A 25086-nucleotide genomic window follows, 5' to 3' on the forward strand; every position below is an offset into this window, starting at 1 on the left:
TTGGCATGGAATGTATTTTATTTTGAAAGGAACTCTTGTGTTTTTCTATCTAAAGTCATATTTTTAGAAAAAGATGATTTACTTTTTGATAATTCTAAACTTTTATAAGCAATAATTTATAAATAAAATTAAATATTTCTAACGGTGAGTTGAGACTTTAAGGTTCTGTCTGGGTTTTGGTCTGTAAGAAGCCAGACTAAATGGCTCTTTTAGCGTTAAAGGTTGCAGACCTCTGGCTTAAACATATCATCCTGTCGGTGTATCAACCTGTAATCATGGTGTTTTATTTCAACCTCATCAGAAGGCCTACATTGGGTTTAAAAAAAATAAAAATAAAGAACAAATTCTCGGTATAAATAGAAAGATATGACAAAAAATAAAGATTTTATTAAGATTGTAGCCTAACAGGGTGACCCCATGACCCCGTGAGGAATGGTTAGGAAAATGGATGGATGGGTTTAATCATCTGGATGAGAAAACAAGCGGATGAAATGCTTAGACTACAACCTGGATGAGGGGAAGATGGATGGAGAATCCCATAACAATGAAATGAATGCTTCTTCTTTTGTGCACAAACGTAACTTATTCAAGCATTTGAAACTTTGAGAACAGAAATCTGCAGAAGTGAATCGTTTCTTTCAGAGACATCTGCCTTAACAAGGATGGCAAGATGGCGCCAATGTTCATGGCGTACCGTCAGTCGCCAAACTCTTCATTGGTTTTATGCTTTTTATATTTTACTATTGCACGCTGTTCTATGTTTATTTTTCTTGCGTACACCACTTTGGCCTCCTTGACTGGTCGTGGAAGGTGCTTTAATGAATTCATTACAAATGAAAAGTAAAAAAAAAAAAAATTATTAAATCTGTGATTTTAAGCACACTACAAACTCAATTTAGGAAGCATCTTAAGAAAAGAAAAACCTTTTTATTTATTATGTAACAAAAGGTTTCTTGTTCGTCTTTTACGGCTAGAATACCGCCAAAAATAGAAATCTGTAAGTTATCGAACGCTTTATTTAGTGGTTATGATGCTTACTAGAATCAAAAATGTGTTTTTGCTGTTTCTGCGGCACAATTCTCTTCAGAATCACTCATTTTTTTATACCATTACTGCTGTCTTTCTATGATATTTCCATGTTTTCCAGATAAGTCATCGACAACTCCTCACATGAAAGGACTCATAAACGTCCATGCAAAACATAAAGTGCACCCTTCAAAACAAACTTTATTTTGTTAACATTTACAAGAACATCACTGACATTAATGTTCCATTCGTTACATATACATCTACACTGTACAGATGCAACAGAAAAAACATAAACCAAGTCTCTTCTGCGTTGGGGGACTCGTGCTCCGGTCAGCGGCACTGGAAAAGTTCTGCAGCTGTGGAGCCGAGCGGCCCAAACCCTTCAGTCGTTTAGAAATCGCCTTCACCGCTCTGCTCAAGTCTTCAAGTGTTTGCGTATATAAATACAATTTCGTCCGATCAATTTCTTACTGTGGCAAACTGGAATCAAAATTTCCGTTTTTTTCTATAAAACCTCTTTAAATACACATGTATTTGTAAATATATATTTGATGCCCAAAGGTCTCCCCCCTTGTGCCTCTTCATTGTGTCTCCAGGAACATTCAGTAGTTGTTGTAGGACAACATAAAGTTTAATACTCACTTAAATATACAGTGAAGGACAAGATATACCCAAACGTAGCAGTATCACTGACCCTGTTTTTGTCACTATTATTGAACTGGTATAATCGGTGACATGATGAGAGCGTAATAAATAATATTTGATCTGTTTTGCTGTCGGACGCCAAGCTGTAAAAACTGTCACGCTTTGATAAAAGGCAGCGGAGGGTCGATACTTGCTTCTGTTGGAAATCAGTCCTGCCAGGACAGGCAGAAAGAAAAAAAAAAGAAAAAAAAAACGGCTTTGTAAACAGAAAAACATAATTTAGATTTTCTCATTAACAGAATGAGCACGACACTGCATTTCCTCACACTCTTTAAAGAAACACGGCTTTTGCAGTTTTTCACCTCATTGACCCTATGAATGCACGGAGCGCTCCAGCGTTGACTGCAGAAGCCATTGTACAAGTCTCTCGTCATGCTTTTTTATCTAGCCGTCCAGGAGGGGAGGGGCAGACATGACTGAGATGGACACTTACAGGTGAGGGAGTAAAAACGCTGATGTGAGACTTTTACAATGGCCACACCTCGTTCTGCAAAACACACACTGTAAGGACGTTTACGCAGCGTGATGAAGACGTAGAAGAAATGCGACTGCACAGCTAGTTGACATCTACATTGTTGATGTTACGGTCCGGAGATATCTATGCTACTTAAAGAGAATTTTACAGATTAACAGCACAAACACGTGGAGGTTTGCACACGATGTCGCTTCCTTAATGTGAAACTCCCGTCGATGAAGAGTGATTAAGAATAACAGGTCTCCCTTTTTCTCTTAAGGTAAATGAGGTGAGCGAGGTCCTCCCATGATGCACGTCTCCTGCCTCCCCACACAGGGAGTGAATCCTCATAATGCCGATCCCCCTTTTGTTTTGTTAACACCCGGCGATGCTCAGCTTCCACCAGAAAGCTACATAGGACTACATGAAGAGAAACAACACTTCAACTAATGCACAGTGCAAATAGGCGTCTCCCGCTCTTTTCCATCTTCCCAGCCTTCAAAAACGAGAAGGCATGGAGGAGAGGTGAGGTTAGGAGGGTTTTTTTTCGTGGACCGTGGCCCCCACCCCGATAGCAGGCGGCTCTTCTTCTATTAGTTTTCGCTCTTTTTTTGGTCTCTCTGAATCTCCTGGCCTGGGGGAGGAGATGGAGGCTGAGTGGCGAGGGGGATGATGGGTAAAAAGGTGGAGGGAGCAGAGTGTTACTTGTACAGGCTCATGGTTGGACTCTGGTACATGCACATGTAGGCGTCGCAGAGCAGGCGGCGCGCCTGCCCCTGGATGCTCTTGGGGTCGAGAGTGTGCAGTTCTTCCGGAGTCATTTTCAGGTACGTCTCCACCTCGGGGCAGGGAGACACCTGCGGGATGTTGAAACCATTCTGCCCCCCTGGAAAGACACAGGAAATAGAGTTGACTATAAATGCATTTAAAGTGACTTTAAAAGCAGTGAAACTACATAAAATAAATTCAAAAGTGGAAGAAACTTCATTTCTTTGAAACCCACCGTCACGGTCGGCCATACTGTCGAAGAAGAGCCAGGCGGAGTCTGCGTTGCCGTACTTGACGAAGGCCACGTAGTGACTGGTCTCGATGCATAGCACAGCGAACAGCTCCATCCTCTGGCGGGGAAAGCCGCCCTGACGCCCCATGCCCTCTTGCAGCTCCTTGGGGACGGACAGTTTGCCGTGTCGATGGGCTTTCCTCTTTGGGTGGAGGTGAACCTAGACCAGCAGGATCAGATAAACGTGTGATTACACGTGTAATGTGCTGCTGTGGTCAGGTAAGGGGGAAACGACGAAAGCATCTCGACGGGTTTTTATGGAACACGCTGTTGGGAAATCACAACTCTAATGCAATCACTGACTGTGAGACGTGTGTAACAGTGCAGGGAAAAGCCATTTCCCTAAAACTACTCATCACTGAGGCTGCTATTTCTTTGGATTTGGCACCACCACATGGAGGAACGTTGACTTGACCACTTCTGCTGCTGTAAGAGCGCCCTCTTACTGTTTACCTGTGTATTACACTTTTCACAGAACTGCTTAATCTTGCCAGCAGTGATGTCCCCATCTTCATAACAGTCTCTGCACTCGTAGAACGCCAGGCCTCCACAGATACGACATTCCCTGGGAGCTGTACAACAAAACAAACCATCGTTGATCGCCTTCAAAACCCAGAAGGAGCAGAAATGACCTCATCCGTCAGCCCTTGTACATCAAACCGTAAAAGAACTCACTGTCTTCAAGGAGATCCGTGATGTCCAACTCTAAGGAAGGAAAAATCTTGTTGAACATTTTGAAGTCCTTGCCAAAGCGGGGCATCTGGATGATAAGGCAGGAGGGAGCCTTGGCGAGATGGAAAAAGACAAAAGCATCAGTTCATGAAGTCCTTACCACAACAGCACTCACATGTTCACAAAGGAGACGAGGATGTGACAGAATAAACGGGTTCTCTTTAAGGCTCATCACCTCTGCAAACTTGAGATCGCTGTTGATGAAGGACCATTCTAGAAGCTGCTGGATGGTTGGAACTCCAACCTTGTCCTTCTTGTCCATGAAGATCTGGTAAAAGTAACAGTCCTGGACCTTCTGGCCTGCTGATCTAGAAATATCATCAGACCAATCCATTATTATCATACTGTCTCCCACACTTTCACAACTGTGACCCCAGATCAGATATTTAAATTCAAAAATGACAGTTACAAAATCAAAATAATTTCATTCAACTACTTCAAGTTTTCTCCTTTCCTTTTAATGTTCCCTGGTAAAACATTTTTCCCTCTCCTCATTTTAGAATTAGACCCACACCAGCAAAAATTGTGTTTTAACATGTTCTTGCAGCATTTTTGGAGAACATATACAAAAGAATAAAAGATTAAAACTGTCTAAGTATATATTTATTTAAAATGTGATAAAGCCTGGGTTTGTGATGCAGCAACTGCCATGGACGGGTCAAAGTCTCCCTTCTCCTCTAAAAATCGATGTATCCTCTTGCAGTCAAATAGATCCATTAACATCTTCATTTTCCTCATCTGTGTCCATTTTAGCTCAAACCTGTACAGCTGGATAGCTGATATTGCTCACCTAATGAGCTCCTGCTGCTCTACAGAAAATATGACTTAAAAAAAAGGACGAAGGCTTTTTGGTTTTAGCTAAAAACTGCGTAATCGTAATTAAAAGACCACTTGGTATGATTTTTAAATAGAAAAAAATGTAGTAGGACTGGAACTTTTTACTACAGCTCCTTTGAAACATTGAATAGTATTTCTAAAAGGGTTTGAAATTGTCATGTTTTTCCACAATTAATTATTTACAAACTAATTAGCATGTTATACTTTCTTAGTCACCTTCATTTCATTTTTTTTTTGTATTTTTATTGAGCCTTTAAAACAGATACAGAATACTCCTTGGTAATGTAAAAGAAAAAGTGTGGAGGTCTTTTATAATAAAAGTCATTTTCTAATTGTATTTTGATTTATTGCTGCGCAACAATGTCACAAATTTAAATGAAAATAGCAATTAAGGTAGATTAAATAGATTAATTAATTACAGGTCATGATTAATTAATTGCACAAAATAAATAATCAAATGACAACATTAATTTCTATGTTTTTCTTTCTTCATTTTAGTTACATTTGTAGTTGTGGTTATTGAAAGAACTGATAAAATAAGAATAAAGTACTAAAAATGGATTGACTATTTATTTCTTTTGTAAGGTAAAGTGGGATAATGCCAGACGAAGCGTGCATTATCAGAAATTAAAGCACACTGTGGAAGCCTGAATCGGCAGAAGACGGCTGTTTCATCAAATGTGATTAATTAGCTTTAATAAATATGAACATGTTAATTTTTTTTAAATGAATCGCATGCGTTAAAGTGTTAACATAGACAACCCTAGTAAAAACACAAATGTTTGAGTCTACTTAAATATCCTTTTTAAATACAGACATTAATGAACTAAACATATTTAGTATGACTAAACAGCTAAAGGGAAGTTCAAAAAGTCTAAATTAAAAATAACTGAAGTCTCTTCTCAAGGTTTTACCACAAGCAGACATCTGCTTCTTTAGCAGCAGAGTTCTTCGGTGTGAAAAGTGTCCAACACTTCCTTGTGTTTTTTTGTTAAACACACTCATCTTTACCTTAGCTTAAGCAGTGGATCCACTCTTAATATGTGGTGGAAAAGAATGTTAAGGAACTCTTCAGGATCTGTAAGACATAATAAGGTTAAATTACATTTATGTTCATTTGCAATGCAGAAACTGGGGTTCAAAGCGAGCACCTTTTTCTTCAGAGGTAAATCCAGAAGCTGCCTCCACTTTTTCTAGAATCCTCCTCAGCTTCATCACTTTTGTGGCACAAACATAACCGTGTCTGGGAACGAGAAAAGAACAAGTTCTGAAAAATGATTTAGGAAAGCTTTTATAAAAACACTTTTTCCTTTGTCCTATCAAAGTAGTGGTTTAGCCTGAGCTGCTTCAGAGAGCAGAATGTACCATGTCTTACATGCGTAGGGGGTTCACTATCTCAGTGCGTAGCAGCTCCTGGGTCTCCCTGTAATACTCCACATCAGTCTTTGATTGTGGCCTCAGTAGAACCGTGTCCAAAACCGAACTGAAGGAGAAGAGACTGCAGACGCAAAAGCACCGCCGTCAAAATCCCAACACTGACAAACGAGGATCTTTCCAACAAATCCACCGCACTGACCAGAAGAGGGTCGAATCTAGGTAGCAGGAGTTGTAATGACCCTGGATGCCCTTCTTTTTCCCCACCATTACATCCAGGCCATCGTTTTCTGTGCGTGGAGGCGTGTTCTCGTGAACGACCTCGCTCAGGTAACCTCCAAATGCTGCGAAGACGCACAGTGAAAATATAAACACAAAGACGAGTCATTCCTTGTGCCCACGGAGGCTGGTCCCACTCACCGATTGAGTTGCATCGCTCTATGGGGTTGGGGGAGTGGTGCAGGGACGGGAAGCGGGAGTCGGGCCGACAGCACTTGAGCTTGACAAACAGAGCTTTCTTAGGGGGGCAGGTGAAATACCGGGTACCTTTGAAGGTGCCGTCAGTGCAGCCGGGGCACTCTTCTTCCTGAAAGAAAGTTTCAGATCGTGTGACAGCATGACTGCAGGGTTCCTCTAGCTAAACCTGCTTTAAAACCACAAACAGAAAGATGTGATTTGAGTGCAGCAAAAACAGGAAAAGTCGAGCTTTATGGGGAAATTCGTCTAAGCACCTATGTCCTACTTATGCTATCTGCATAGCGTTGCCAGGCAACCAGCAGGGTATGAAGGAAGCCTCTGAACTAAAACAAAAGCCCCTGCAAACCACAGGTTCCATTTTTTCTCTATACAAAGATAAAAAAAACATGAGTTTGGGGTTTTTACAAAACCACAGACTTTGAAACAGCAACACTAACTTCCCCTAAAGCTCAAAAGCTACAAATATTCATTCTACAACAGGAATTTCATAAATGTGAGACTTTTTTTTAAAATAAAGTCAATTATATTGGCAATGCTTAGAGGGTAACCAAACACTAAATCAACTTTTTTTGGCTGCTGACCTCTATAATGGGGCTTTAAAAGTGCTGTCTGTTGGTCCTTGCCAGATTTTTGACCATTTAAAATTAACTGAAATTATAATCTAAAACCGTATATGAATAAAAACAGACAGGAAAAAGTTACACTTGTAAACAACTCAAAAGATTTTGATCTACATTAAATATAACCTGTTAAAATTATTCAAATGTGAACAGGCCGGAGCACAAAACAAACAAGACCTGGAAATAAAAATAACATGTATGCTTTTTAGCAAAAACAAATCAAATCATACTGTTTTCTTTGCTAAGTGTTTTGTTGCCTGGCTGTTTTACTCTGTTTCTCCTTCAGTTATTTAAATTATTGATTTTTGAGATACTGCAACTTCTCTTTCTGTTTTTTTTTTCCTACCGTCTTTAATGTGCATGTGATGCAAACAAAAAAATAATGCCATGCTTTAAATGCCATATGAATAGGAAATATCTAGATTTTAGCGCTTTTGGTTAAAAAAATCTGACTGTATCTTATCACCAAAAAGCTAGTTGAATCCTTTATCGATTTGTCGACAGCGTATCGAGATGTGTATCAAATTGTGAGAGGAAAAGATACACAATCCTAATTAAAAATGATCTGGCGGGTAGATCACCTGCCATCTATGATTCTGTAACCGTCAGTCATTATCGTGTTAGCTTTAGCAGGCAGTTATCAAAAATCTACTGGCTTATACAACTTTCAAGCGGACTTGGATGTTAGGCAACAATGGTTGAGTGCAATTGGCATTGAATTCACTCTGGATTCTTTGCTTAATATGTTAGCCTTTATTAGCTTAAGATGCTATCAATGAGACACGGGTCCCTTTGAGCGCCTGTTTCGGTAGAAGGTGGAGGACAAAAATCCTCAACTTCCACAGAAAGTTATATGGAGATACTAACATCCCTTTGCTCGGTCCATATTGAAGATACAGAGTGTCTATGCTTATTATCTCAAGCTAAACTCACTTTACATACTATAACTTGTGAACAGTTAACGCGATGGGTGTGGTTCCAGCAGATTCTAAAGGAGAAAAGCGGCGGAGTCCGCCACTTTTCTCCTTTAGAATCTGCTGGAACCACACCCATCGCATTAATGGTTCACAAGTTACTGTAAATCAAAGAACATCAACATAAAACATATCAAAGTGTAATTTCTTAGTTTAAAGCTCTGAGATATTTTACCAGTTCCAGCCCCGCCAAGGGCTCCAGCAGACCAGGGGGCAGACCCACCCAGCGGATCACGCCACACAGAGGGGGGTTCTCCTTCACCTCCACCAGAGAGCCCACCTCCAGACCGGGCTGTCCTCGAGGAGGCGTTGAAGGCCGTGGAGAAGGCGGGGCGGCCGGAGCTGTCGGGGGTTCGGGCTGCTCTCCCATCACTGACTGGACAGAGAGGGAGAGCGGACCGGGGCTTATGCTGTCGGCGGGCCCCGGCTTGCGGTTCAGGCTGAAGGGCAGCGAGTGGAACTTGTTATCGGTGGAGAGTGAAGAGGAAAGTGGGGCTCTGGGGGGCGGGGAGGACTGGTTGAAGTCAGGGGGGGTCTCGGTGAGTGACTTGGCAGGGTCCTCTCCAACTGCAAGAGTGTCATGACAAATACAGATAGTTTGAGGCTGTCTATACCAAACCGGTCCTGTATTGAGCTGTTTTGGGGCCATAAATATTTGAAACCCAAATAAAACAAATTGAAGAAAATATTGGTGTTTGGCCAAAAAAATGTAAAATTTACCAAACTTTGTATTATTTTAAAATAAATTAAATTATTTTCAACTTCAAATGTTCAATTTTTAAGATTTTAAAACTCAAAATTTCAATTACAATTTTTTTTTTTCTTTTTCAACCCTTTTTAATTTTTTGAATCGTAAAATTTCAGTTTTAAAACTTTTGGCCCCATTGTGGCGCGTTTGGGCGGGGCTAACATGAAGAACCAATCAAAATCGATGAGGATGGTAACTTTAGTCCCGATGCATTCACTGACTCTGAGAACAGTGGTAATTACGGTCAGAAAATGGCTGTATTGTCTGTACTGTCATAGTCTGAAGTTGTCCTAAGACGGGTGTAAAAAGCAGAGTTTTAACAGGTACAAACCGTGTGTCCAAAATTCTGTTTGCTTTGAAACTGAAATTTTTAGATTTGAAGAGTTGAAAGTGGAAAAAAAAGATCTGAAACTGAAAAACGTTTTGAACTTCAAAGTTTGAGTTTTGAAACCTAAAAAAACAGAACATTTGAAGCTGAAAACAATTATGTTTATTGTAGGATTGCAAAAAGTTTTCAACATTTTACATTTTTTTTGTCCAAACACAAATATCTTTCTCATTTTTTCATTTGGGTTTCAAATATTTAATATGCCCCAGATTTGGCTCCATAGTTCTGCTACAGGCTGGCGACCTGTCCAGGGTGAACCCCACCTTCAACCAGCAACAACTAGGACAGGCTCCAGCAACCCAGTGACCCCAAAAGGGATTCAGCGGGTTCAGAGGACGGATGGATGGATGGATGGATGGATGGACCAACCTGAATGTTTATGATGTGAACTGAAAATGTTGAGATGGCAAATGCAATATGAGAACGTGCATCCACGCCGTCAGCTGAACTTCAGGTCTAAAACCCTTTAGTCAACCCCCCCCAATCGACGGGTCAAACTCAAGATCATGCAGACAATCCTTTTAAACCTCTCTCCTCATTTAGTTAATGTTTTGTAAGGGTAGTATTTTCTGAGAAGTCTTCACGATCCAGCAACAACATCTTTATAAATCTTACATTTTTCCAATAGAGAAAGTCATTTTTCATTTGCCACAATATGGCTGAAAGTATAAAAGCAGTATTTTTTTTTTCATTGCAGAACAAAATTTTTAACCGAAACTGTTCAGACTTAAACAATGCATCTATACATTTCTGTTCCTTCCTAAATAGACTATTTTTACTCAAAGTGAGAGCTCTGAGTCTTTTAGTTTCCTTCCTCAAACTTAAAAACGTCTTCATTCAGTTCCTTAAAAGTCTGAAGACATGCCACTAAGAACAAACATGAAAAAAAATTCAAAATAATTCAGTAGAAAGATAAGAGAATCTGTTTTTGTTGATTTATTTTGTATTTAGTATTTTTTAATGCAGTTTTCAGTATTTTCTGAAGTATAAGTTTGCAGGAGACAAAAAATATATTTAAAAAAGAAGAAAAAAACATATATAAGTTGTTCTAAAGTATAAGTGACACCCCTGGAAAACTATGCAAAAAACTGTGACTTATTCTTCGAAAAATACTGTATTTTTAATGTGCGTAATAAATCAAATGATCCAGCACATCTTCTTGTGCCAAAATATGTTTCTTTTTGGTATTGCATGCTTCTAACTAGATAAAATTAAAGGGAAATCTTACCTTTGTTTTTTCCTTGAAGACTCAGTTTCAAATCATGACATTTAATAGTTTCAGAATTACAGTTTGGATGAAGAGTTTAATCTATGTTTAGATCACAGTAGGATGATTGAGAAGCATGCAACTATTTTAAGGTCCAGCCACAATATTTCACTTTGATTTCATGTCTGGATTTGAAAAGGACAATTGTAACACCTGTATTTTTAAGCCATGCAGACTTTAATTATTGGGTTGATTGTTGTCATTTGTCCCCAATGTCAACCAGACTTTCACTGCTAAAGTCATAGTTTTTACAGCTTCCACAGTCCCTTACTAGACAAGAAAAAACAATGACCCATCATTTTCAGCTGACTTCATAACAGAACTAAAAATAGCCCCAAATGTGAAAAGAGACTGTGAAAATGATGAAAATGAGAGCACATTCACAGGATGAGTAAGCAGTTGGTAAAACACCCCGTCAGCAATTATGGCTGACCCTGTAATGTCTCCAATCCACAGAGAAAAAGAACAAAATGATGCTTTCAGTGTTTTGTTCTGGAAAAATGGAAACCCATAACCCAGCAGTCATTAAGTCCATGTATGTCTGCAGCTATTGCAGGTCAAATCTGTTGATTTTGAAGCAACATCATCACAAAAAATACAAAGACTGACAACGACACAAACACATTATACTGAAAAAAGAATAAATCCACCATGTGCTCACCCCAGTGTTAACACAGAGTGAATGAAACTTAATTGTGACACCAAAATCTGAAGCTTTTACCAATGCTCTGCTCAGATTCAAACTGAAGTCCACATCTGCTGATCCTGCTGAAGGCAGTTTAGGAAACACAAAGCTGGTTTTTGAAGAGTTGAGCATTTTTAAAAGCTTATACCCGTTATACCATGCCTTAGGAAAAAAAAACAACAAAAAAATACTACAATGGTGATGAAGGGTGGAAAGTTGTTTTTTTTAGCAAGCTACTGTAACAAACTACAACCAGGGAATCCTGTAACCATGTCTAAGGCCCACACGGGATGATGCTACTGAAACCTGTCAATAACCAAAGGGCTCTATAAGGACCAAGTATGAGTTTCTACGGTCTCTTGAAATATTAAACCTTTTCCTGCTTTGCTTTTCCAAATTCTCTGCAGCTCTTCTATAATTCTAAACATTTTTTGTTCAACGTTTTAGGTCGGTTGTATTCCTAAATTATCCATTATGGTTTAAATAAATAAATTAATAAAATCACAACAAACACTATATTGCCAAAAGTAATCCATGATCCATTCCAAATAACTAAATTCATGTGTTTATATCACTTCCATGGTCACAGATGTTTTTTAAAATAATCACCTCAACCTACAGAACTACTAAAAAACTATATAGAGCACACAAAAAAATGTCGAAACACAATGAAATGTGGTCTATATTTGCCAATCTAGTGATCATCGACGCACACTTCTTTTTTGCAGAGACTTGTGGGAAATTTCTACGGCATTGGATATTGGAATTGTAGATTCAGACATCCTACATATAACACATGAAAAGCACTATATTGTGCACAAAGTAGTGAAGGAATCCAGACACAACCTACTTCTACCTCATTTGTAAAAGAATTCTAGACTATGTCCAAATTCCTTCACTACTCACTATATCGACCATTTGCCATTTGTAGTCCTGTCTCAATCTACTTATTCTAAAATCGAGAGCCCTAGAAGTCTCCCAGAAGTCTTTGCGAAAAACTAGCATGTATTGATGCTCACTACATTAGTGAATATAGACCACAATGTATTGCGGTCCAACATTTTTTGCGAAATAAAAATGTGTTTAAATATCTTTTTTTTAATAAACCAGTCACATTTTCATCATCAGAACACAGTGGAGTCACAAACAGACGTCGTAAAATGTTCTTATTGATTCGATTTTCACTTTGTGAAATCGGTGACATCATATCCAGGGTTCAGAAAAAATGAAAGAAAATAGAGAGCATGGTGTCCGAATTGCTTTTAAATTCCAGGGCATTTTATAGTCCAGCACTATATAGTTTTTTTTTAGTAGTTAGGGATTAGGGTGGGAATTCAGACGAAGATGTTTTACTGTGCAAAGACAGATCTAAACCATGGTAAATATTCCACTGCCAATAACTGGTGGCAACATAACAAAGTGGGACTAATTTGGATTTTCATCCAATTCCTGCAGAATCAAACACTGCGGAGCATAAAACTTCCTGTGGCCTTCACATTATCTCAAGAACGAACTCCAGAGAAGTGGAGACACGTTCTCTAAAGTGATGAAGCCCTTTTCTAGATCCGGGTTATCTGATGCATGAGTCTGGGTTTAACGGCTGCCAAAGAAAAAAGCAGTTCTCTGTGGAAATTGGTGGAAGGAGGATGATGGTGTGGGATTGATTTTGGATAACTCCCTGCCCCAAAACCACCAGTAGACATAGATGAGCCAGTCTGGTGTGGGAAAACTTGACCAGCTTCTATGGTCACTTAAGCTCATCAGCATATATGAACCCAGATAAGTAATACTTTTGGCAATATAGTGTATAATAGTCTTTTTTTAAGGTTATAATTTTCTTTGAAGTCATTTGTTGTCTGTAAACATGATCAAATAAATCAAATTGCTTCTTAAACGTTCCTCAATGTTCACTAACTACACTAGGTTACACTATATTTCTTTTTGTTAATGAAGGACAAAAGGACCACACCTAACACAGCGTGCCTTAATGGAAGAGTTTGATCTGTAGCTTGTTGTGAACAGGAGCTTGCCTTTAAGATGGTTGACATCCCATGAGGTTTTACCTTCATCAATGTACCATGTGCTTTTGGATTTGGACTGGGATGGCGGGTCAAGAGAGCTGCCATTTAAAGTATAGTAAAATTCAGACTTGCTTCTACTTCCAGTTTGATGACTTAATCCTGCAAGTAACAAACGTAAACAAGAAACATACAACAAAACATGATTTGAGTGTTTAGTGCAGGCGCACAAGTTACTGGAAGTTTGAAATGGATGATTGTGTCAGCATAAAATATTTTGTGATCAGTACCACTAAATGCTAAAACAAATGGGATTTAATAGGGAAAAAACAGTAGTTTGTTCCATTTTAAATATTAAAAAAATAATAAAAAAATGTAGAAAAACTAAAATGCTTTAAGGTGACTGATGCTGACTAAAGTATTAAAGACCCACTCCGATTAAAATTGTGTTTTTGAGATGTTCTTGTAGCATTTTTCTGATGATGGAGGACATATAAGAAGAAAATAAAACTTAAAACTGCATTATTTCTTTAATCAAATAACTGAATAAGGAATAGATGAAAAAGTACCCTTTGAAAAAGAGCATATTTTTGACAGAAAATAGTCTCCTACATACTACATATAGTCTACTTATTCCAATGCATCTACTTGCAGACAAATAGATCCAGGTACGTCTTTGTTTTCCTTGTTTGAGCTGGCTCAAAAATGTTGGGTCGCACAGCTCCGATATTGCTCGCCATTTTTGCTGCACCACTAATGGTTTGTTAAGGTTGTGAGGGGCTGTAAGCTAGCGGGAGGACAGGTAGCTCTCAGTTATGGGTAACTGGGCAGGCGGGTTTGCTTTGTTCAACGGTCCTGCCCACAATTCAGAGGTGAATTTCTAAGGACCTCCTGCTGCTGTGCAGAAACTATGTCCTATAAAACGACTAGTGGTGTAACGGATCACGGATAATCCGTACGGACCAGTAGCCCCGGTTCGGCCCACACGTGTACTGCGGATCACCCCCCTCCTCCTGCAGCTCCATGCCTCGCGCATTATTGAAATGAATTGTCTGTCCACACCGAATGCAATTTGCGTCAAATTCATGTACGGTACACCGGCTATGTTTTAACATCATCAAAAGTCGAAAAGTCTGTTAAATTGAAGGGGGAGGAGCTTCCATCAAAAACTTTTCTTAAACTCGTCGTGAAGGACACAGATACTGAAATATCAGGTTTATTTACTTTGAAGAACTGAATAAATCATCCTCACACGTACCATGGATAATGATAATTATTTGAAATATTTAAATGTTTCCACAGTTAGTTTCAATACTGCAATTAATACCAAAAAATAAAAAAGTTTAATTTTAACTTTTTCATTAAAGTTTTAATTTGGACATTGAGGGGTGGCGGTTAGGGGCAAAGGAAAAATTGCATATTAAGCATTCTTTTCTCTCAGTTTTTGTAGATTTGGTCTCCAGACATGTAAATGTAATCAGAAACAACATGTTTTTACATTTTGTTTGTCAAAGTTCAAGCATGTGAGTGTGTATTTAAGCTTTGAAGTACTTTAAAGCTTTTCAAAGAAGCAATTTTATGCTTTTATCTTGTTTTTTTCCTGTATTTTTATTTTTCTTTACTTTTTACTGGTCAAAAAATTGATTCGAACCGTGACACGATTTGAACCGTAAGTTTTGTGATCCATTACACCCCTAAAAATGACACAGGTTTTTACTTTGGCTAAAAATGAAAATCATCATTAATTATCATCAAAATAGCTAAAAACATTATTGGAGTGGGTCTTTACATCACTGTAACATACTGAAGTTTTCATATAAATTTCACATAAAGTCAAGCTGTAGTACAACTACTGGAGTCTTTGATTATCTTGTGCCTTTATAGTCCATGTAGCATCTGAAGTCTTTGTTAGCTGAAGAGCGGAGAGGTTGTGTTTGATAAATTGCATGTCAAGTTATGTTCACAATAAACCGGATGCAGCTCCATCATCATTAATGTGAATTAACCCACGGATGAGGCAATAACCTTTAGATGCTTTACACTGCAGTGCAGTACCTTTTTTATTTGGTTTGTTGGGGCCAGAGGATGACTTGTCACTGTTGGTGCCTCCGAGGGCAAAACTGTGCCTCGGCAGCCTTTGGTCCTGCATGGAATATTCTGCACACAAACACAACCACATTCCAGCAGGTTAAGCTTCAGCATTATTCATATGAAGCCATGTTCATTTCAATGTTTTATTCTGAGAAGATTGTAAACACATGTCTTCTTTTCCCAATTATTATCATAAAAAAAAAATCACACAAAACAAAATAAAAAGATGATTTTACTTGATTTAAAGCAAATTAATAGCCTCTCCCTAAAAAAAACTAAATGTAATTTAAGTAAATCAAATAGCAGCAATACTGAATAGCTAAGAAAGACTTGAAAGAGGCTTATGTCCACAAGTGTGTTCTTTTTAGAAGCAGGCCTTGTGCAAATCCTCTAACAAACAATATATTTACAAAATAATTGTATGCATATCTTAGAGGTCAGCAGAACACAAACACACCAGTGTCACAGTGGGAAAACAAAGGGCCAGAGTATCTCACTTGACTTTCAAAACAAGTGAGCCATCACTACAAAAGGCTCTCTGTCCCGGCTGCAAGCAAAACACAAACTCGGACTGCTCCAAAAGAGCTCCGAGCTGCTTCCAAACAGGAAGGTTTTTACAAAATTAAATTTAAAAAAAAAAGTAGCAGAGATTTCTGGTGACTCACCTGGCATTACGTCACAGATGGGGACAAGTCGAGTGTGTTCCAAACTGGCAAAGTTACACAACAGCTTCCCGTGAAACATACCATCCCAGTCCCCGATAGGATTATCCTGGAAGTGTTGGGGACATAACAAACTTACTGAAGAAGAGCCACAGGTGTCACTTTCCCTTGCATTTTCAGATGCTTACTCCTATTATTATGATCCAATGCTATGATAATCTCCAACCTAAAGAAACGATGCTTCCTCCAAAGCTCCACCTTTTCCTTAAGAACTCTTCCTCCTCAGCTTGGATTCCAGTACTTTTCTCCAGAAGAACCATTCAAGATGAGCTTGAGACGAGCACCACAAGGGCGAGACTGGGAGGCGAGTGCGGAAGAGCAGTGGGCTCTCCTCAGCTGCTGCCGCTGGCCTTTTGCCATGCAGTTGGGTCATACAGCACTAAGTCTTTACCTCACTCCCCGCGTGACTGACTTGCTTTTGTGTGGGAGGCTCAGATGCACTGAGTGGGCTCCTGCAGCTGCTGCTGGTGCTGCTAACAATCAGCAGTCAAATGCCTCAGTTATGTGTTTCAATCTCACTATGACTAGAATACCCACTGCCTCCTGACAACAGTAGCCATAGATACCAGCTACTGCCAGAGCAAGATGCTTTTCATCAACCTCCCAAAAGTCCTCCTTAAAAAGACAAACGGCAGAAACGCCAAACAATTTCATCCTTTTTTCTCTGATGACCAGATACATTTTAACATCTCAAAATACACAAATAATAGTTTAAAGCTAATATACAACCAGAACTGAAGAAACCATTTAGAAATCCAAAGGCTTTAGCAGGACTTTCTATAAATCTGAGAAATGTGATGATGCAAATATCAGGAAATAAAGTTAAAAATAAAAGAGTATTCAAGTGCAAATATGTGAGTTCATTGTATTTTTGGTATTCATAAACCTTTATAGTTTTTGAAATACTGAGCAAAATATACCCCATAAGAAATGAATGAAAAAGTCTTCAAATTTCTAAATTTTAAGTATATTAGCATCAAGCCTTTAAATATGTTTATTTCCTGTTTTCATCTTTTATAGTAATTTTCCAAAAAAGTGAAGTTTACCTGATATTTTAGCAATATGCTAAGATTTGTGGCTATTTGTTATCTACTGGGGTTTTTAAAGAGTAATTTAGAGTTTAGCTTCTATTTTAGCAACAGGCTAACATTTTTGACTAATTTAGTTTACTGAGGAATTTTAAGCTATTTTGGAGTTTAGCTAGTATTTAAGCAACGAGCTAGATTTTTTGGCTTATTTGGTATCTACTGAGGTTTTCTGGGCAAATTTGGACTTGAGCTTATGCTTAAACAACACACTAAATATTTTTCAAAATTGACATGTATTAGGGATTTTTAAGCAATTTTACTAAAAATCTTTCAGAAATTTAGCTCAAGTTAAGCAGTTTTTCATAGTTTTTTTCACAAAATTTCCAGTCTTTTAGCAAATTTAACATTTTGTAAATAGCTTTTGCATTTTCAGCAAATCCATTCAGCAATTAATGCGAATACTTTCAGCAAAAAGCATTCACATTAGTATTATCGCAGGTGATGCAACTTTTCTAGTTATATTTGAAACAGTGAGATCAAAACTTTATCTTTTATGACAAATGTTCTCCTTTTTTCAGATGCCAACCTCATTCGATTCAATCTTGTTTTAATACCAGAAACTAATAAAGGACAGAGGCTGCACGTTTCAATGAAAATGTATTAAACTATCATCTTAATTGTCTTTATTTTTAGTTAGTTTAAAGCTAATGGTGGTTAACATGCATGCTTTACATTCACTTTGCGCATGACCGGATTAGACTACAAATCGGAATAAATAATGGGTGACTAGTTGATAAAATAATTGTTTGTCTCAGTCCTAATTGAAAGTATAATTTAACTTGTTTCCTACACCTGTTTAGTTATGTAGTAGTGGATAAAATATCATTTTAGAATATATTTTAAAGAATGTACTTACCATGTCAACTCCTACATAGTATCCTAAGCTCTCATTGCTGGGTAGCAGGCCACAAAAAATGATGGTGCCCCTCTCTGGTCCCTCTCTGGTCTGCACCACAACCCTGGAGTTAATCTCCAGAGGAGGAAAGTCCTGATCGTCTTCCACCAGGCTGAGGTGATCCACCTCCAGCTCCCCCACTGTTTCATCGTCATCGTCCTCCCAGAGTTCAAGCTTGTCCAGAGCCACAAACACGCCGCACTCTTCCTCGCAGCGAAAAAGCTGGCGACCCTGGTAGGAGCCCTCCGTGAAGCCCTGGCCTCGACCCTCCTCCTAAGACGGGAGGAGTCGTGAAGAGAAGATCAACACTGATGGTTCCAGAATGGGAGGAAGACCATGAGGAGGAGAGATGGGCAACTTCTGTCATAGTTAAGAGGGCAGGTAGGTTTGCTGCTTGCTCAGCATCCTTTAACAGGAGGAAGTCAACATCCTGCAGCTGTGTGATCGATCACAGCGACCTAATCAATGAATCGATTTATATTCCTGCAATCCAACTAGATTAATCTGTCTGAGGCAACTTGGTAATCGAATTGCCCTCTACCATTGAAAAGAAATCGATTCAAAATTGATAATTAATATTGGAAAATACAATTTGAATTGAGGCACAGTTTTTTTATTTAACTTTCCCAGTGCCATCACAGCAGACAATACACACGTGATGCAGCAAAAAAATGATCAAGCAATCATTACAGTCCAATGTGTGGAAAACACTTTGAATTTAGCAAAGACAAACATGTGACCACAGTGTGTGCACTATTTTGATGTGGAAAAACAACAGTGAGCTGACCTTTGTGAAACTAAAACATTTATGAATTTGCCATTGATTCTAGTTTACTTGTTTGTTTGTACGTACACATATTTAATTTACACTTGATCATCTGGCAAGAAATACAAGGAATCTGGAAAGCTTCATCTGCACAGTTCAGTGTCCAGGTATTTATCTCTGAGTCACACTGGTTGGATCCATTTTTGGTCAATGAATCGAATCAGATCATTCAAAATTAACCAAGTTTGGATGTTTTTGCTACATTAATCCACTCTGGAGGATGGGAGCTGAGAACCACTTCAAGTCATACTGACATGAATTAAAAAGTGACAAAATTAAAAGAAAATCTGAGCAAAAGCAACGCAAACTTGAAGCTTCATAGAAAAAACATCCTAAAAGCTGTAAACAAATTAAACTTTTACAGCCCAGTGTTGTCCATTTCAGTTCCTTTTTAAGTGTTTCCTTGCTCCAGGGTATTTTAAAATGACAATGGATCACAATCAGATGAACCGAGTTTGGTGTGTCGGAGCACAAAATCATGCGAAGTATGTGGGACAGGAAGTCCTGAGATCGGGACGGAGAAAACCTGCCTCTGAATGAAGGAAAGAGGAAGTCTTCTTTTTGAGCGATAGCGAATGTGATACATGTATTATAATTCAAAAGCTGTCACTTTCTGATTCATTCAAATTGGTTTTTTTTCACAGAGAATTTACTTGTTTTTTGTTTCCTTTCACAATAACTGTCAGTTTCTTTCAAAGGCCATTTTGTGATTTATTAAACTTGATTTCCTGCAAAAACATTGAATTATAAATCGGCTTTTCTCCTTTTTTTAGATCTCAATACTCTGTGAATAAGTCAGAAGTCTGAAATTACATTATTTCAAAACAAATACATAGAGAAGACAAAGTAAACAATAAACTCTTTATGGCAATGTTTATGTATGAGGATTTGTTCCCACTTGTTACAGCGATTTCTCCAACCCGACCCACTCCTGCATGTGTTCCATTCTACTCTGTTCAAACACACCTGATCCAATCGGACTCCTTTGAATTTTGTAGAGATTCGACAATGATTGCAGTCATTAAAGCCAGATCGGATAGAAACCATGCCGGACAGTTGGTGCCCGGACAACCAGGCTTAGGGAAACACTGACTTAAAGCTCATGCAAATCAATTTATATGTTGTCTTTTGTCATGTACTGTACATCCCACATTTCAATTTAGGTTTAAATCAGTTTGCATGGAAAGCACTAATTTACAACCAAATCCACGCAAAAAAAGATGCAAACAAAATGCTGTAAATCTTTAAAGCTCAGACTTTGAAGAATTAAAAAAAAAAAAAAAGCTTCACAAGGTTATTAATCCAGTAGCAGTGCATCAGTTGTTCAAAACAGAATAAAAGTGCAAAGCAAGCAATTACAAAATACAAAACTTTTGACAGATAATAGAAAATATCTTACCAGTAGTTCCACTCCAAACCAGATTCCCGACAGGGCTCTGTCTGGCAGCAGTGAGCCTTTGAAGCGAACCACCCCTGGCAGAGGCTCATCCCCTGACCGCAGCTGGACACGCACCTTGGAACCACAATCGATGTCACGTACCCGCTGCAGGCGCGACTCGTCGCACAGCAGGGCGTACCGCTCCTCGCAGTTGGTAATGGGGAACAGCAGCTCAGCCAGCTTCTCCTCCAGCTCCAACACATCCCGCTCATCCAGGCTGAGGACCACGTTGGTCTGGTCCAGGATGCGGAGGCTTTTCTTGCCCTTGCATGGAGGGAGAGTTCGTCCCAGGCTGTTACGCTCCTGACAGGCCTGGCCCAGGCTACCACGGGGGATCCTCAGGGTCTTCTGTGCAGGCTTCTCCACAGTACATTCTTTTATGACCATGTAGAAGCGCCAGTCTTCCCTGAAGCCCCCACCAGACCTATCCTGGTTCCACAGGGCAGAGCTCATGGCTGCATGGTAAGCAGCAGGACCAGTGCCAAGGCGAGCTTGACCGGGGGGCCTTAAATAAATAAAGAAAAAAGACATGTTCAGGATTTGATCATTTGATGGGCATGTGAAGAGAAAGCACTGAGACTAACAACTCTGATAGAGCTATTGATAAGATTATTTTATTTTAAAAAGTTAAAAATATTAGTCTATATATTATTTTAAAGGAAGCTAAGCAAAAAACAATGAAAGACAGAAAGTAGAATGAATGCTTTTAAACAACTGCAGGAATTTCTTGTAAAGACCCACTCCAAAGAAAATCATGTTTTTGGTGTGTTTTTAACATGTTCTTGTAGCATTTTTCTAATAATGGAGGACATAAATTAAGTTTAAAACTGCATTTATGCATATTTAACATGATGGATCATGGGGAGACAAAAACCTGTGGTTATAATGATGGAATATTTACTAGGGCTGCCACAAACGATTATTTTAATAGTCAATTATCAATCGATTTTATATATAAAGGGTATATAGGGTCTAAGGCCACCTGTCAAAATGAGTTTGATGGAAATTAAATTCCTTATCTCTCTAATGAGGTTGGCATCTGAAACAAGACACTGTTTTTCAAAAAGATAAAGTTGTGGTGTCACTGACTCAAATAATGAATAAAGTGCATTTTTTGGTGCTGAACGCTCGTAACTTTAACTTTTCTAGATTCTGACTCAATATAATATACAGTACAGTACTATTAAATTAGTCGTCGACTATTTTAATAGTCGATTAGTCATCGATTAGTCGACTGATCGTGGCAGCCCTAATATCTAAGAAGGGTTGCTTATGCGCCAACATTCCTGCACACAACCCAGAGGCAAAAAGGACAAAAGCTATTTGATTTTGTCTTGATAACTGTATAATATTGCTTGCGAGGTGCTGTAATCTAGAGGGAAAACATGTAAACAAAGAACTGATGGTAAAATTAGAGCAGCTAACTTCTGCTCCAACAGTCCCACCTTCAAATCAGAGGTGAATTTCCAATGAGCTCCTGCTGCTCTGCAGAAAATGTCTTACAACACAACACAAGATTTTTGATTTTGGCATAAAAAAACTACATAGTCATCAATTAAAAGACCACTGGGATTCATTTCACAATAGAAAACAAAAGAGTTGGAGAGGTATTTAAAAGGGAAAATAAGACTAGACTAATTACCGTGCAGCTCTAGGCATGCTTTACTTAACAAAAACCATTCAGTCTGCTACATGATAGCCTGTGGCACATTTTTGTCCTGTTTCACTTTCAGAAATCAGACTAAAGTATGAAGGTATGCAACTTGGTTAGAGTCAAGTTTCCTCTGCTGTGACAGGAGCCAATAATTACAGCAAATACATTACAAGTAGTAAATTAGTAGTTAAAAATGAACACATTCTGTAGTCTCATTATAGCATGTCAGTAAAACATATTACCACACATATGACATTTAGTATGAAGCTTCTTTAAAGCATCACCTGCGTGGAATCCATCTGTTTTAAGTCAGATCTACTGATTTGAATGAACTATAAATAGTGTTATACGCAGCCTGCAGGTGACAGACAGGACAAACGCCGGTCTGCTGGGTTTCCCCGAACACACCTTATCGTTTGGTCACCCGGTACGCTCAACAGAGATCGCACTGCTTTCACATCCGTCGTTTGTCTTACAGTCCCTGATGTTGATACCTCGTCTTGTTGATGAGAACACAAACGACACCTGTCCCAAAACAATCACCCAATTTGAACTGGGCTACCACTGCTAAATCTCTGCAAGGTGGTGTGTTATTACACAAACGAGCATTGCCTTAATTCGTTGACTTTTTTGTGAAATTGTAAATATAAACACTTAAAAGCTGTGATATTAGTAGATATGCATATTTTTTTAGTGGCTAAAACAGCTGTATTTTAACAGACAAACTGCAACGGCCCCCTTTGAGAGGGAAAACACAACAGTCGTTTTTCCTTGACTACCACAGCAAATTTATATCTTACCTTTTATGTGTGTCGAGTCACCTATTGGCCAAAAAAGGCTGTCATTTCATACTTCCATCCTTAGTACACAGGGACGCCAATAGACGATGTATATTCCTGTAATAACCTCTGATTAGCTCAATAGCTAGGTAATGGTAGCGTCCGGACTAGCTAAATATCAGGCTAAAGTCGCCTAGCCAACTGTTTAGGAGCCAGCTGGCAGGCAGGCCACTGCTCCTCACTAAAGTGCACAAATAACATTTAAAGAAATAGTTTTGGCGTTTCAAAAACACGTAAGAATAAGGCGGTGTACGGCTGCATATGTGAGATTTATTATTTACAGGAGCCGACCTCGCTACAGTTAACGGGTGACGTAGTTTGCGCTCCCTTTCAGACATTGGTTCTGCATTCCAAACTCGTGCGTTGATTGGTTAGTTTTCCTGTCCATTCTCGAGTTCCAGAAGGAGGGGGTTTCCCACTGCTCGCAGAACACCATGTTAGGTTGAGGTGTACAGCAGTTCCATAGAGCTAGAAATCTAGATTGGACGCAGGAAACCTCTGGTTTTGTGAGCGTTCGCCATTTTACAAAGGTAATGATTGTGTCGCTATCCCATTATGAATATGAAAACTTTAATGATTTTAAGTATATATTGAATCATTTGTGTAAATCATGGTAGATAATAAATAGTTGGTCATAGCAAAAGTTCAACTCAATACTTTGTTGTCCATAGACAGCTCTTTGGCCTTGGCTGTTGTGGAGTTTGGAGTGTGACTGTTTTGAGGTTGTGGACAGGTGTTTTCTATGTAGATAACAAGTTTGAAGAGGTGCCATCAATACAGGTAATGAGCGGAGGACAGAGGGTCCTCTTACAGGAGAAGTTACAGGTCTGTGAGAGCCAGAAATCTTGCTTTTTTTTAGGTGACTAAATACCAGTGGCGGGCCGTCAGGGCCTGCAAGGCCTTGTCTGCTGGCCTAAAAAATATCTGAATCACAGACTGATATTAATTATTATTTATTTCCGTGAATACGTATTCTATAATTCCAAATGCTCTGTCTTCGTCCTTTCATTGCTGTCTCCCTGGTTGCGCTGCTTCCAGACGTGTATTTTCCTATTTAAGCATTAACCAATCACATTGCAGCACCATTTGTTGCCAGGGTCAAAGAAATCTGCCTGAAGGCCTTCACAATCAGTTTTGCGGGCCCTGTAGCATAAAATAATTGTCGACCAAACTGTTGCGTCAACCAATCAGATCTGGAGTAGACCATTGCAAGGCCAGCTAGCTGGCACACGGAAACGTCATCATTTTCACGAGCCTTGATTGGATAGCTCGCAGCTCGCTCTGGTTCTGCGTTATGTGACGGACACAGGTGCCGAGGAGCGGCGTGTCAGGTTTGAAGATTTTGCCAGTGGAAAGCGTCTCATCGTCTGATTTTTGGTGGAAAATGAATGTCTGGGTAAAGTTGTGGCACAGTTTTGTCTGGCACGGGTAAAGGAGTTCCGTGACTCCGTTGAGCCGGAGAGAAGCTGATACGAGGAAATCTACGAGGCCCCTGAACCCACCACGGGCGCGTGCAGCGCAAAATCCTCGCGCGCACTACCGACAATATTATTTTCCAGACACAGATCAGATTTCAAGATCACAAAAACTGATGTTTGTCTCCCTCCTCGACCACAAGAGGCTTCAGGAATACCAGAACATTTTCCAGCTTATCACAACCACGGAACACTTTCCATCTGCGAAACGCACGGATTCTGCACGACAGAGTGATTGAAATCTTCTTGAGGAGAAAGGATGTATTTTGTGTTTAAATAATCTGGATTTTTGGTGAGTAAAATGTTGCTATCTCCCTACATAATATTGAAATTTTCTCAGGTTATTTTTTATGCTTTTGGTGTGTGTGTGGCAGCTGTACCTGCAGTAGAAGTTTTATTGCCATAAAATAGTTAATGAGGGTTGGATTGATTCAGATGGAGCACTACTGAAGGCCTAGGTGTGAAATGCACGGCCCGCCACTGCTAAATACTTATTTTCCACCATAATTTGCAAAGAAAGTCTTTAAGAATCAGACAATTTTATATTCTGGATTCTTTTTCTCATTTTGTCTCTAATAGTTGACGTATATCAATAATGAAAATTACAAGCCTCTCTTTTCTTTTCAAGTGGGAACATTTGCACAATTGGTGGGTGAATAAATACATTTTGCCCCACTGTGTGTGTATACA

The 25086-nt window shown here is 39.1% G+C and overlaps 1 protein-coding gene across 2 annotated transcripts; it reads right to left on the reverse strand.

Moving 5' to 3' along the window:
* Positions 1-1202: 1202 nt before the first annotated feature.
* cylda (cylindromatosis (turban tumor syndrome), a) lies at positions 1203-23236 on the reverse strand. Of its 2 annotated transcripts, XM_024296250.2 has the most exons (17): positions 22883-23236; positions 20390-20933; positions 18126-18437; positions 16125-16230; positions 15424-15525; positions 13414-13530; positions 8438-8829; positions 6612-6777; positions 6394-6535; positions 6193-6315; positions 5969-6060; positions 5829-5895; positions 4156-4288; positions 3924-4032; positions 3702-3820; positions 3192-3408; positions 1203-3074 (listed from the first exon to the last, which is right to left on the reverse strand). In XM_024296250.2, exons 2-17 carry the CDS (start codon positions 20879-20881, stop codon positions 2890-2892), a joined length of 2874 nt encoding a protein of 957 aa, XP_024152018.1. In that variant the 5' UTR covers positions 20882-20933; positions 22883-23236; the 3' UTR covers positions 1203-2889. The 2 variants fall into 2 exon arrangements, with proteins under 2 accessions (XP_024152018.1, XP_024152019.1); XM_024296251.2 differs by lacking the exon at positions 13414-13530.
* Positions 23237-25086: the final 1850 nt, after the last annotated feature.

Source organism: Oryzias melastigma, linkage group LG3, assembly GCF_002922805.2.
Source record: "Oryzias melastigma strain HK-1 linkage group LG3, ASM292280v2, whole genome shotgun sequence".
NCBI classification, from domain to species: domain Eukaryota; kingdom Metazoa; phylum Chordata; class Actinopteri; order Beloniformes; family Adrianichthyidae; genus Oryzias; species Oryzias melastigma.